Source organism: Musa acuminata, chromosome BXJ1-4, assembly GCF_036884655.1.
Source record: "Musa acuminata AAA Group cultivar baxijiao chromosome BXJ1-4, Cavendish_Baxijiao_AAA, whole genome shotgun sequence".
Taxonomy (NCBI): Eukaryota; Viridiplantae; Streptophyta; class Magnoliopsida; order Zingiberales; family Musaceae; genus Musa; species Musa acuminata.
Window position 1 is genome coordinate 18,383,923 of NC_088330.1, and position 14,240 is coordinate 18,398,162.

At 40.4% G+C, this 14,240-nt stretch overlaps 2 protein-coding genes across 7 annotated transcripts; one reads left to right on the forward strand and one right to left on the reverse strand.

Moving 5' to 3' along the window:
• Window positions 1–1,234: 1,234 nt before the first annotated feature.
• Window positions 1,235–2,713, forward strand: LOC135672093 (UDP-glycosyltransferase 73D1-like). The gene has a single exon (XM_065180549.1). The coding sequence runs from the start codon at window positions 1,235–1,237 to the stop codon at window positions 2,711–2,713; it is 1,479 nt and encodes a 492-aa protein (XP_065036621.1).
• A 292-nt stretch (window positions 2,714–3,005) lies between these two features.
• Window positions 3,006–14,240, reverse strand: LOC103974329 (uncharacterized). Of its 6 annotated transcripts, XR_010501449.1 has the most exons (8): window positions 14,041–14,240; window positions 10,898–11,023; window positions 10,780–10,808; window positions 6,544–9,582; window positions 5,235–5,339; window positions 4,969–5,143; window positions 4,117–4,420; window positions 3,398–3,536 (listed from the first exon to the last, which is right to left on the reverse strand). XR_010501449.1 is itself a non-coding variant. In XM_018821801.2 (7 exons), the coding sequence occupies exons 1-7, from the start codon at window positions 14,050–14,052 to the stop codon at window positions 3,324–3,326; spliced, it is 3,654 nt and encodes a 1,217-aa protein (XP_018677346.2). In that variant the 5' UTR covers window positions 14,053–14,238; the 3' UTR covers window positions 3,006–3,323. The 6 variants fall into 6 exon arrangements, 5 of the variants coding, with proteins under 5 accessions (XP_018677346.2, XP_065025180.1, XP_009387403.2 ...); XM_018821801.2 differs by lacking the exon at window positions 4,117–4,420 and having other exon boundaries at window positions 3,006–3,536; window positions 6,544–9,537; window positions 14,041–14,238; XM_065169108.1 differs by lacking the exon at window positions 4,117–4,420 and having other exon boundaries at window positions 3,006–3,536; window positions 10,898–11,027; window positions 13,961–14,238.

A 14,240-nucleotide genomic window follows, 5' to 3' on the forward strand; every position in this document is an offset into this window, starting at 1 on the left:
TAATATCTCTTCTGTTTTAAGCGATGAGTAGTTTGGTGAGTGTGCCATGGAGAAGAGCCGGATAGAGTTGGATGAGTAAAGCTGACCTTCGTGAAGGAGGTGATGACTAAAGCTGGATAGAGTTGGATGACTAAAGCGAAGACTCCTATGAAGCATCATAGGCCGATAGTGAGAAGCACAAGGAATGCATCTTCATGGGAGCCTCCGCTAATTGAACGCCATCATTCAGAGGCTCAATGTTACCATCGCCCAAAGGTCAATGATGAGGAATGCATCAGCGGTGAGAGGCGCACGATGGTTTCTCACGTGAGTTGGATCGGTTCAGTGAGGAGCTGGTCCAGTTGATTGAGCCCAAGTCTGACTCAATTTTGAATTAGTTCCCACATAACCAAAAAGATAGAAGAAAAAAAGGAGATAAGACCTTATTCCCTTTCCCTTATCCCCCTCTCAAGCTCTCATTCCCTTGCCCTTTTTTTACTCCTCGCTCTCTCCAGTCCCCTAGGGCAGGCGACAAGCGATGATAGTGTGTCAAGTGGCGGTGTAGGTTGTAGGATCACGGCATGAAACACTCCTGTGTGCAATAGTGCACCATGTGAACACGATCGAGCGATTGATGCATGACGATTTTTCACATGAGTCGAAATATAAAAGCTGCTGCATTCTTAACCGTTAGCCTCTAAAGGCAGTGATGACACTGAGCATCTCGATAGCAATCACTCTCACTACACAAAGTGACATGGCAAGTATACCTCCCCTTCTTCATGGGAGCTTTCGTATTAGTTGACTATCCAATCTCATCTTGCTCCTCTTCATGACGGACGACATACTCACCAAACTATTTGTTATTAGAAATAGAAAGGATATTAAAATTATCTTTTTATCTACCACTTTTATACCGATCTTGATATCACGTGTTGTGTTCTTTGTCAATACAGTTGATGATAATATGATAAATAAGATTATTTATTTTATTTTCAGAATTATAAGGATCTTAATATAAATTTTTTAAGTATAAAATTTACTATGCTATTAGTGTTCGTTCTAATATAATATGTAATTAGCTCGACAATAAACAGATTAAATTAGAGGACGCACGCTAATGGTAAGTGCCACTCGCTTCCGTGATGCATCGATTAAGGAAGCTACTTGGAACTCGTGACCTCGGTCTGTCGTTTGTTTTGCAAGCAGTCTTCGCCGATCCCTTGTGCTCGCCGCACAACGAAGGCAGGCAGCCATGGAGAGCAGCATCGCCGGTCGTCGGGACCTCCACTTTGTTCTGATCCCATGGCTGGGCACGAGCCACACGATTCCCATGATCGACATCGGCCGCTTGCTTGCGGAGCGCGGCGGCGTCACGGTCACCATCGTGATGACGCCGGCCAATGCCGCCCAGCTCAAACCTACCATCGATCACATCGCCACCTCTGGCCTCCCCATCCGCTTCGTCTTCCTCCCCTTCCCCTCCGTGGAGGTGGGCCTACCGGAGGGCTGCGAGAGCATGGACAGCCTGCCTGCCTTCGACATGATGCCGAACCTCTACGACGGATCCAAGCTTCTGCGGCAGCCATTGGAGGAGCTGCTCCGTGAGCAGGCGCTTGCCCCGAGCTGCATCATCTGTGGTGCCTACTACCCGTGGACTCCGGCGGTTGCTCGTGAGCTCGGCATTCCATGCTTCGTCTTCCACGGCTTTGGCTCCTTCGCACTCTTTTGCATGCACAACCTCTACCGTTACAGGCCCCATGAGCGCGCGTCGTCGCCGACCGAGCCCTTCCTGCTCCCGGGCCTGCCATTTCAGTTCGAGATCGCCAGGCAACAACTACCAGTTCATTTCCAGTTGTTGCCCCATTTCATGGAGATGTGCAACGAAGTACGAGAGGGCGAACTCGCCATGGACGGTGTCCTCGTCAACAGTTTCGACGACCTGGAGCCAGGATATGCCGAGCGCTTAGCGGCGGCCTCGGGGAAGAAGGTGTGCACCATCGGACCGGTGTCGCTGTGTTATAGATCAGGGAGGTTGGACATGGCTGATAGGGGTAAGAAGCTGTCGGTGGATGCGAGCCGGTGCTTAGATTGGCTTGATTCAATGAAGCCACGGTCCGTGATCTACGTCAGTTTCGGTAGCTTGGGCAGCCTTGCGTCTGAGCAACTGATGGAGCTGGGATACGGTCTGCTCGCCTCGAACAGACCCTTCATCTGGGCCATCAACGGCGTTGAAGCAGTGGAGGAATGGATGCAAGAGAAGCTTGAGAAAGGGGGAGTTGACCCAAAGTGTCTCTTGATCCGGGGGTGGGCGCCGCAGGTGATGATCCTGTCGCACCCCGCGGTGGGTGGTTTCTTGACGCACTGCGGGTGGAACTCGACGCTGGAGAGCGCGAGTGCGGGCGTGCCGATGGCGACATGGCCGCTCTTCGCGGAGCAATTCCTCAACCAGAAGTTGATCGTGGATGCGGTCGGGATCGGAGTCGCGGTCGGCGTCAAGACATCCATGCGGCGGCCGGAACAAGCGGCGGAAGAGGGATCCGCGGTCAAGAGGGAGGAGATTGCGGAGGTTGTGGAGCGGTTAATGGACGGAAGGGAGGAGGGAGAGGAGAGGAGGAGGAGAGCCATAGAATTCGCCGCGAAGGCAAGCAAAACTATGGCGACGGGCGGTTCTTCCTATGATAACATGACACGGTTGATCCAACTCGTAGCAACACAAAGGAGTAGGAGATGAATCACCCAACTTCGCTAGTAATGTAGTCTTGTGTGGGGTACACGTACTCTTTGCCTCAGTAATCCTTGTTCTTGGCTAACATTACAGTCTCTCTTCAATGGATTGAAGTATGCAGTATCAATCGCATTTGGTTCATGTCCATTTCATTTCGTGTATGCTGTGGACCTGCATTCACCACATAATCCTGAACTCCCGATGGTTTTCACATATCATCATCCACACTTCTTCAGATGAACCAAAACAAACCTACAGATTTGATGGCAAGGAACAGATCAGTTGCAGTCAGAGCTCAGACAGCGTAAAAGTTACGACAACAATTCACGTTCAAAATCATACATTTCCTGTTCTACATCGGGGGTTTGCAAACTCTTACGACAACAATTCACGTTCAAAATCATACATTTCCTGTTCTACATCAGGGGTGTGCGAACTTACGACAACAATTCACGTTCAAAATCTTGCAATTCCTGTCCTACATCGGGTTCCTGCATACGTCACATTACAAGGAAAAAGAACCCTTTGGGTTAGCACTAAACTATGCTCTAGCATTGTTACAAAACTTCTGAGAAGCTCTGAGAAATTATCTTTGGAGAGAAGGATGGACAACCATCTACCAGCTCCGTGACACAAAGAACTCATAGTCTGGATGCCTGTTCGCAGATCTTTGATCGCGCTTATGAACTACTGCCCTTGCCATCACAGATGCAGTTTGCTTGAGTGTCCTCAGCCTCTCCTTCAATAAGTCGGAGGTGTCGGAAAAATGTGCTTCTTCAGACTGGAAAACCTTCAGATCCATATCCCTTGGCTGAAACCAATTCTCCCCCTACATTCAGAGCATGCATGCACATTGAGAAACAATGTTGTGGGAACTTACACAAACCATAGCAGACATTGAGAAACAATGTTGTGGGAACTAACACAAACCATAGCAGGTAACACAGTATCACAAATGTGTTTTTCTTTAACAAATAGAAGTACAAATTACTTTGTTAAGCACTGAACTACTCTTCTGTCATGGAAATTTTGGTTCGTTTCTCAAGTTTGAACTAGAATTGCAAATATGGCGATGGATCTTCCTCCAGCCAACCTTACAGATTTCCGGGCAAGTTCCTCCTTGAACTAAAATTTTCTTGTTTGAAGACTTACCATGTATAGAAGATTAATGTCAGATTTATAGTCATCATAATCAAGACCAACCAAAAAGGAGTCTATCTAAATTTTCATGCCAACAGAAAAGCGCAACAATTGAGCAGGTTTTCCTGGATAGCCAACAATACAGTTAAAACATGGCCAGAGGACAAACAAGGGCTAGAATGCACATTGCAGGTGAAGAATTAGATAGCCAACAATACAGTTAAAACATAAAAAATAAAATATTTTTAAAAAATTCCTGGATCCACTACCTTTGCTATCCATAGTAGTTTCTTCATCTCGCTCTCCCCGGCCTTTCTGTTCTACGGTTAGTACAATTTTCAGATGAGCTCCCTGCTTCTCATAGAGAACCCAGCGGGTAAAAGAGCATCTACTCTTTCCCATTTTCAAAATCGCTTACCATTCTCTCTTCTTTTTTATTCATCACATTCTTTCACCAATTCAACCTCCTCATTTGTCTTGGTCTCTGCACCTTACTATTCTTAATCCAAAAAAATCAAATGCTTAATTGTTTTTTACCTCTTCAACATCCCAGTTTTGTCATCATCTCTGCACCTAAACATAGTCAAAGAAAAGCAAGTGCTTATACTCTTCGGCTAGAATTTTTTACTTTTTTGTTTGAATACTAAACCACAGGCAAACAATTAAGTCACTACTATATATTTTATTAGATCCTTATTGGTATTGCATGTGATATATGCATTGCATAAGCTATCGATGGTTCTATTGATGATAAAGTTATTGCTTCTTTGACAAGATCAATATTTTATGTGTTTGATGATAACATGGTGGATATGCAGATGCTAATTCAATACCTAAATTTTCTACATTGTGTGCATCCCTTCACAACAAGAGCAGTTGCCTAAAATAGCAGCAGGAACAAATGAATAAAATAACTTAAAGCTACATTGCCTAATGAGGGCAGCTTGAAGCCTCCTCGATCATGGCTAAATATAACAAAGCACAATTAAGCATTGTGCAGTTTGAGGCAGGCCTTCAACCTGACATTTAGTGCAAAAGAATTACCTTAATCTCATTCTGATCTAAAAAGAGTCTTTTGAGTTCAAAACAATAATATTATAAAAAATGCAGAGCAGACGTACCTTATCCCTGTACGTCTGCAGACCTACAACTGGAGAAACTACATTTGTGAAAGCACCTGGAACACATGCCGAGGCACTTTGATGAACAAAATGACCCAGAGAGTGATATGTCAAAAAAGCAGCATGAAAATTTCCATCAGGTATACGGTATATAGGATACCATGCCACACAGTACCTGAAAGGAAAAGAATACAACTTAATTGTAGAAATCAGTCTGAAAAAGGTTCGATCATTTTTGAACCAAAAGAGTATTATAATAAACAAACCAAGAAGCAGGATGAAGGTCATGCAGGTTAAGAGATTCCAGCTTCAAGGGATCTCCAAATATGCGGCTAGCAGGTAATTTATCTCCAGATACCAGTTCCTTGATCCTGAATTAAAAGAGAAAAATAGATACGAGACAAGAAAGGTTAGGCACCTCTAACACAGCTGGTGCAAAACTAGACATGGGATCAACAGGTACAGATCCTGCAGGCAACCTACATGTAAGCCATCTGAACATCGAAAAGATGTTGGAAATTATCAAACTTACAGGTGAATCCACGAAAAGGAGAGACGTGGTGTGCTTTTCCATTTACTTATATCAGTGAATGAATTACACACATTTCTTTTCAGTAAACTGCTGAATCCTTGGTTCCATTTCCAACATGAGTCGTGGATTATATACTCATGATATAAACTAATTTTCAGGGTAAAAAAGCAGTATAGAAATCTCAGATAATCTCACAGTCGTAACTTTGAAAGTACGCATTTAATAGAACCAGATGAGACAGTAACGAAACATCAGACTCTTTTCTCAGTGTTTAGGATATGAAAAAAAATGTAATTCACATTTCCATGGTGAGTCAGGCATCATGAAACAGTTGCATGGTTAGTAAATTTTCTAGTTATCAGCCAAACTTCATGAGGACTTTTATGCACCTTCTTACTGGTATCAAATCTCATCTTCCATGCATTCTGAGCTTAAAATAGATGTGATATACCTACTTAGAAAACAACAAGATCAACTGAGAAACACAACTAATGTGTTCCCTATAAACAAGATCAGTTGAATAACACTTTTAACAAGGGACCTGAAAGAACCTTCAATAAAGACCAACATACAATATGCATTGCAGCAGATACATCAGAAAATACTCTCAAGGATAAAAGACATCCATGTTAGAACGCATCAAGTCCTAAAAAGTTTGTGCTCCATTAACTGATTCAATATTTGAATATTTTGAAAAATGATCAAGTTAAAGCAACAATATGGGACTCAATATATCTCTACAACAAAAATATTAACCAGTTATTAAATAGTTCCCACATATGATCTACCTCGACTGGAAAACAAAGCTTTGCTGGAGAAATAATAGGAACATAGGATGATCAGTTTTCTGATTCTATTTTTGAGATCCTAAAGCATGGTGTTGAACAAGTCAGAGATGGTAGGGAGGACTGGTGGAAGCATATTAGCAATGCTAACAAAGAAAAAAAGAAGTTCCAAGGAAACATTCAAAAAACAAATACTCTATAAGAAAATTGATCAATTATCGGATGATAAAGAAAACGTTATAAAATATAATGACTTACTTCTCATACAATGGACGTCGCCAAGGAGGCTGGTCAGATTCAAAATATTCAAAAAAAAGCTCCGCATGATCCATGTGAATGCTGTTATCAAAAATCTCCTCTGCAGCAGAAGAAGATGATTCTGATAAGCAAGCATTTGTGTCCTTAAGAGGTTGGGGCAATAACATCGATAAGTTTGGGAAAGAGCCCAAATATTTTTCTCTCTTATCTTCCTCACAAGTTATGGCTGCCTCTCCACTCCTATTGCAATATCTGGCACTCCTGGATTTTCCAAATAATTGAACAGCAGAAAGATAAGGTACAAAATATGCAGTAAACTCAGAACGACCATTATGTTGCCTTCTAGAATTGCAATAATCGTGTGCCCTCACTTCCAACCCAAAGCAGCCAGGCTCTTCATACCACTGCCAAATGCTCTTCAAGGCAATGTTAGGAATCTGATGGCAGCAAAAAGAGTTACTTATTAGTTGTTCTGGAAAACAACTGCTGCAGCCTCTGCTATGTTGTGTTTTTCTAATGACTGGGGAGGCAAGAAAAAGAAATTTCTCGAAGTTAGCACATGGACGACCAGTTACCAATTGAACAACTTCTGCCATGGTCTGCAATTTGTAGGCATCATTAACAGCTTGTATTATCTTGTCTAATTCAGTTGCAACACTGTTAAATTCCTTGTCTTTCATTTCATGAGTTTGGAAATTGATCTCAGCATGTAGATCAGAAGCTTCAGCTGAACGAGGGCAGCTGCTCAACTTTTTGATCAATTTACTAGCTCCAGGATTTGAGAATTCTCCATCCTTGGAAACAGAAAATAATTTATTCAAACTTGAACCCACCAGTCCAGCAGCATTTGGATATGATCGATCAGTAATTGCATCATCCGTGATAGAAACCTTTTCAAAATAGCCCGTATCTGAATATACGGAATCTTTTCTCCCCACTGGGACCCACTTCTGTATCAGATTCCCAGCACTGCTTGACAGGCTGCTAGATTCTCGGTACTTTGTAGGACCAACTTCGGAATTACCTTCAATCTGCCTGTGACCAATCTGATTCATTGTTGTTGGAGTTTGGCCAATTTCACTATGAACAGCTGGCAAATCCATAAGACAAACTCCATTGCATGTGTTTCTTGGTGGCGTTGCCTCCTCAGTATGCACATGTATTTCCTTCTCTGGTTCTGGTTGACAACAGTCATCAGTTGGCTTAGCCAAACATCTTTGGGAAAAGCTATTGTTAGGTGATCTAAATCCTATGCTGTGGTCTTTATCAACAGCTGTGAATGATGAATTCCGCAAACATTCTTTTTGCTGAACATGATGCTTCAACGCTTTGTCCATGTCACTCTTACCAGTATGAGATCCACTAATATTACATTGATTTGCATGTTTCACAGCTGAACTAGATTTGCTTTTCACACTATTTACTGAGTTTCCAACTGCGGATTTAGATAGAGGTTGAACTGTCTTATGACAATTGGGTGCTGCTTGGCTTGCCTCTATCTTAAATGTATCATCTGGACAAGGGTATCTGTAGGTTGTTCCACACTGTTTTTGCTTTAGCCCAACAAATTTATCAAGTTTCATTTTTGTCTTGGTTTCCTTGGATGAAACCTCACCATGAGGAGACAAAACACTGACATTATTAGGTTTAGAAGCACCTTCCTTCCTTTCAATCTTCTGGACCTTCTGCCATATGGAGTAATTATTATCTTTACCTGTGTGACCATGATTGTTTGCAGTAAAATATCTGTTTGTTCCATTTAAACTACCATTGCCAATAATTCTTCTAGACCTTCTACCTCGCTTTCCAGCTATAACAGGATGGAAGTCATCGTTGCTGCCAGCCTGACTGCTGCAATCAGCTCTTTCATTACTGCTGCAAGCATCAAGGACATCATTTGACAAATAGGCATCACTGGTGTAACAGTTATTTGATATGTCAGTATTCACACTGCATAAATTTACAGTTGTGTGAGATGAGGATTCATGTTGTATAAGCTCTTTAGAAGGTGAAAATATTTCACCTTCTGAAGAACTCGGTTGACTTTCATCCTTGACAGGTGACCGCATCACAGTGTCATCACTAGAGTTCTCGCCAATATCACTGTTAGAACCATCAAAAGATGAATCAACCACGGAATTATAATTATCCATAGAGATGCTTGAGAAATTATCATGAAAAATGTTGTTTTCTTTAAAAACTACTTCTCTAGTGCTCCCATCAGATGAAAATGGAACCATTACTGCATCTTTAATTGTGCTTGATAAATCCAGATAAGCTGTAGTGTTGCATCTGAATTCATCACGAGCAAATATCTGAGGTGAAGAAACTGGTTCAAAATCATCCATCTCATCGCTGTAAGATGTACATGACAATAAGGTTGTTGAACAGTCAACGAATTCAACATTATTTGTGCTATCATCCTTCTCTACAGTGACATCAGTAAACAACAAATCAGGGGGTGTTGCCTCATCTGACAATTTAATATCTAAAACATGTTTGGCTGAAGAAGATAGACTACTGCTTTCAGATGTTTCAAAAGCAGATGCGCTATAGTTGTTTTCCTCACATTGAACATTTGAGTCAGTCAAAACCTTTCTGGATGCAGTTCGTTTATACTGCTTTCCTTTTTTTTTTCCTTTCTTTCGTGAATTTCTTTTAACTCTCTTGTCCACCTTTGGAATAGCACTGACCAAAAAATCTGACCCAACTGCACTTGGGTTATCACAAACTGAACCAGAAGAATTACCTGATATTAAGCAGCCAGGAAGAGAAGTAGTTGAACTGTCTAGAGAATTGGATAATTTGTTCCTGCTGTCAGACTGGTCCAAACTACTTGCCTCACTGGAAATGCAAGATGAATTTAACATCACAGGATCCTTGAACACATGTGGAGATGGTGGCTTGGAATTTTCCATATTAGAGGAAGATATAGATTCAAAATTCTTTCTACAAAATTCGCCTGGCAAGAGTGAAGGAAAAGGTGACACTTTCCTGGATGCATGAGTGTCAAGGAAAATGATTGTCAATAAAGGCAACCTGACAAGCAATTGTAGAATAGAATCAATAGATGTCACATTCTGAATTAAGAAGGAAAATGCAAAAATAATATATACAGAAAGATAAACATAAAAGGTCAAAATATAGCACAGGCCATTGTCATCTGTTAAAAACAGAAATTACCGAGGTAGGAAGTATAGGATTAGCTGCAAAGAGCAAACCAAATACTAATTACATAAGGAACTAGACAGCATTTGAAACATCTGAAAAAGAATTCTAAAAGAACAGAATTACAGGAGAGCAAATGTAGTAAGTTTGTCAACCCAAGTCAACAAGCAACTTATGCACCTGCTGCTTTTTTAGTTTCAGATACAAAGCAAGTGCCTGGTCCTTTAAAAAATTCCTACACCTTCATAGAGATAACATATCTATGATTTATTGGTTATTATGAATGCATGGTACTGTATTTGACATTTAAAATCTTCAACAAGTGTCTTCGACTTTTCTTTTTAAGGACTCCTGAGTCTTTTAGTCTTTAACATGAGTAAAAGGAATCCTATGACTGGGGAGAGTCCAGCAGAGAGTGAGTGACAGAGGGAGAGAGAGATTTCCTTTCTCTTGTAGATGCCTCATGCAGATAATTGGTCAGCATGGGCCCCGTGCCAATCAGCATAAACTAAATGCATTGCATAAGTGTTATTGGAAAACCTCCACCAACACATCATCCAACATTGACAGCTTATATGCACGAGATGTGCTGATAAATACACCTCAATATGTCAATATGGTAATCCTTAACTGAAATGCAAGCATTTATATCATTTCTTTGTACTTTCTTTGAGTCCTCCGACCGCATACCAAATCCTTTAAACTATGCCTCTCAAGAGGTGATTATCCAGGAAAGACTAGCTATCTAGGGGTTTAAAACATTTTGAATCAAGGAAATTCTTTGTTCCTTCTTGATTGTAATATGACTTTGAATCACAAGGAAAGTTGAGTCCATAGAGATCCACCTAATGCAAGAACGAAATTAATAATTTTATCTAAAATGTAGAAAAATAAATGCCACCTAAACTTTATAAAAAAATGACAAAGCCTTGGTATGACCACTTTGAAAATATCAATAAGAACCAAACACAAATGGGAGAACAAAATTCAACAGAGATCAGAGTGGTCCATCTAACAAAGTCAACATGGCTAAGGTGGTAAATAATGTGATGACAAAAACAAAATTACCTCTGTTCAGAACTCCTAAAGCCGAATTCCTGAAGAAAAATGCGTGCATGCATCGTCAGAAACCTATGACATGAAAAGAAGCATTTAAAACAATATTCCACACAACAAAATCACCAACCTTTGAACAAGACTGGTAATTGTTCTGATCTATTGATCTCCTAAAGGTACTACGGATTCTCCTGTCTGCAGACTTTTCGAAGATACTGTCTGTCCTCCCATGTTCACAGGGCATTGTCAATCGTGCCTGTCTATACACAAAGAGATTAACTAAATGCACAGAAACCAATAAGCAATGTCACTTAACTAAAACAGCAGAAAAGGTCAACAAAATATCTAAGATCACAAGCACACAATGGAGGAAAATTGAAAAGTTAAATATTCTTTAAGAAAATGTGTATGTTAGGCTATTTGTCAAATTAAGGAGTTCTCTAAGAAGTTTTAAATTTGAAAAAGAGCAGTACATGATTCTTTTGTATCAAGCAAATTAGATTTTGCCTGCATAGTGCTTGCTTTTGTATTAACTGCTTCTTCATCAATGCTAAAAAAAGACTAGATAATTTTAAAAAATCGAAGAAATTGGGTAAACCTGTATTGTATCATTAGTGAGTGCAATTTTATTCAACTATTGCAATGACAGCTTTAGGGTTTTCATTTCAAAATTTTGGCAGCAGAGAATTAAATTTTTGAAAAATAAAATCAATTAACCAATAGTTACTTGAATTTGTGTTCCTTCTGTATTTTGATTGCGATTTAACAGCTTGGAACTCCAAAGTGAACCTACATACTTGGGATGTCATGCAAACAAGAATATTATTAACATGATAGGACAAAATGAAAAATTCAAATGTAAAAACTATTTTGGGAAAAAGATTAGTAAAAAATGTGAAAACAATTCTATAGTCTACGAAGTAGGTTTTTACTGACTATAGGAACATATTGATGCAGTAGACAAGACATATTTGTATATGGTTTAGTAAGTTCTAAATAATATTGCTACAACTGGAGAGGTTTCCAATGCACTGCATTTCAATTGACAAAACTAACTTCTTCATGGTATCCCAAATCAAAGTGCATGAAAGATAATTCTTCCATAAAACAGCCAACAATTTGCTCAAATATACAGAAGATAAGGCCATTATGATTGCTATCATTAAGTCTCCTAAAAAATACATGTAAATTATCACTAAATTACTAATAAAAGAAGATGCCATGAGATTCGAAAAAGTTGTTTACTCTTCAATGAAACCAATATTTCCAGTTAACCCATGCAAAAATTCTCATGATAATCTCATGCTATTATCACTAAATTTCTAATAAAAGAAGATGCCACAAGACTTGAAAAAGTTGTTTACTCTTCAATGAAACCAATATTTCCAGTTAACCCATGCAAAAATTCTCATGATAATCTCATGCTATTATCACTAAATTTCTAATAAAAGAAGATGCCACAAGACTTGAAAAAGTTGTTTACTCTTCAATGAAACCGATATTTCCAGTTAACCCATGCAAAAATTTCTCATGATAATCTCGTGCTAATTGCCACAAGGCACATACCCTTCTCATTGACATGCAATAAACAGACAACGATCAACCAAACATGCATACAAATAAAGATGCACCATCAGCATGAGTCATAAACCCTGGAAACAGCTTATCATGCCCATTCTCAAGCTACATAGGATGTCATGGAAAGGAAAATTAAGCTATATTTTACAGGTAAAATCACAGTCCATCAAGACCGCAATTTAGCATGAACTTCATTTTAGGGATAAAAAAAATGACCCAAAAATGAAAGTAGTACTGAAAGCAAGGCCTAGAGGCAAAGACAAAAAAGCAGCTCAACTCATCCATAATTTTCCAAGGTTAAACGATGTTACTGCCATTATCATACTCCAAGATCAGAAGGATACTGAGTAATATTGACTTATGATGAAATGCCAGGATATGTATACTCAAATTCCATATGTAATGAGTGTACTGGTCTGATCGGTCGATTGTGTAGATCTTAAAAAGGTAGAAAATATTCAATTGCAATTCAACTGTTAAAAGCAAGGTTTGGTCACTAGCACAACCCACCCTGATCCTAGTCCTGTGAAATACTTGCCTATGCCATTCCACAAGGCTGTGCTAGCCAACACATTAAATTCTCCAAAATTATATCACCTTTGCATGCCATTCCAAAGCCCTGTTGGCACTATGTTTATTGATTTGCATAATGATCTTTGATCAAAATTCATGTTTCATCTATTCATAAATAAGTGTTCCACAACAAAGGAAAACCAGCCGAACCCTGGTAAGGCAGCAAAATCAAGTCCAAACTGTCATCTATATTTTAAGATGCATTGTAGAAAATTATATAGGAGAAGAATTGGTCAACATGAGATGAGCTCTTAGGCCAAAAATACAGGGAAATATAGCATGAAAGAACGGAAATACGAAGCCTGTAGCTGAAAATGAAGACCTAAGTTCCAAAAATCGAATTCCCGACCAAGAACCCATCGGTCACATTCTTCTTAACAAAGTTCATACATCAGAGGGAAGAAGATGAGGGAAACCACAATGAAATTCCTGACGTGCAACGATGTTCTTTAAGGAAAGATAGCCAACTATGCCATTAAATACCACTTTACACCGCAGAATGAAACCTCCAGAGAACTATCTTCCCCAATTTTTACATACACATGAATTCGGAAAGAACGTCGAATGAAAGAAATCTCAACATTTCAGAAATCTTCGATTGGGAGGAGCGTGCACAACGTCGGAAGCATGACAACAAACTGCAAACTCTAACCACAAAACCCCCACTGCCCTATAGCCAAAGGCACCCGGACCGGCAGAGAAGAAAAAGAAGGCTTAATCGTCCCTCCCACGTAATCACCTCAATCAAAAATCCAGGATTGACGCATAAATTTGAAGAACAGGCAACAGAATTGAAAAGATCGAGATGACTACATACAAAAGAGGGCGACAACCACCGACCGGAGAGACTCCACCGCAAGCATACGCGCGCCGGGCAAAGCAACGCGGCGGATACAAATCATTTCCGATCGAACAAGAAAGAGACGGAAAGGGGAAGATCAAAAAGGAAAGGGATTAGGAAAGGCAAGAAAGACAGCCTGTTTTACTAAGAACAGTAACAATCGGAATCATCGCACTCGATATAGGAGAAGCATTTACTAACTTTAGAGCACGGGAACGCCAGAATCCTCGGGCTGGAGGGAACCCAAATTAATCCAAGACAGAGAGGAGAGGGGCCGAGACCTGCGAGCGCATCCGACAGCAGCAATAGCAACGGCGGCGCCGGACTTCCTTTCTCCACCCGTTTCCTCTCTCCTTCCTCCTTCGGCGATCGCGGAAGAGAGAGAGGTATTCCTCCTCTGGTGCGTGCAGTGTCGTTTTCGCGACCGCGAACTCGAAGCGCAGAGAAGAGGGCGACTGGCTGCGGGTAGGTGAGAGAATAG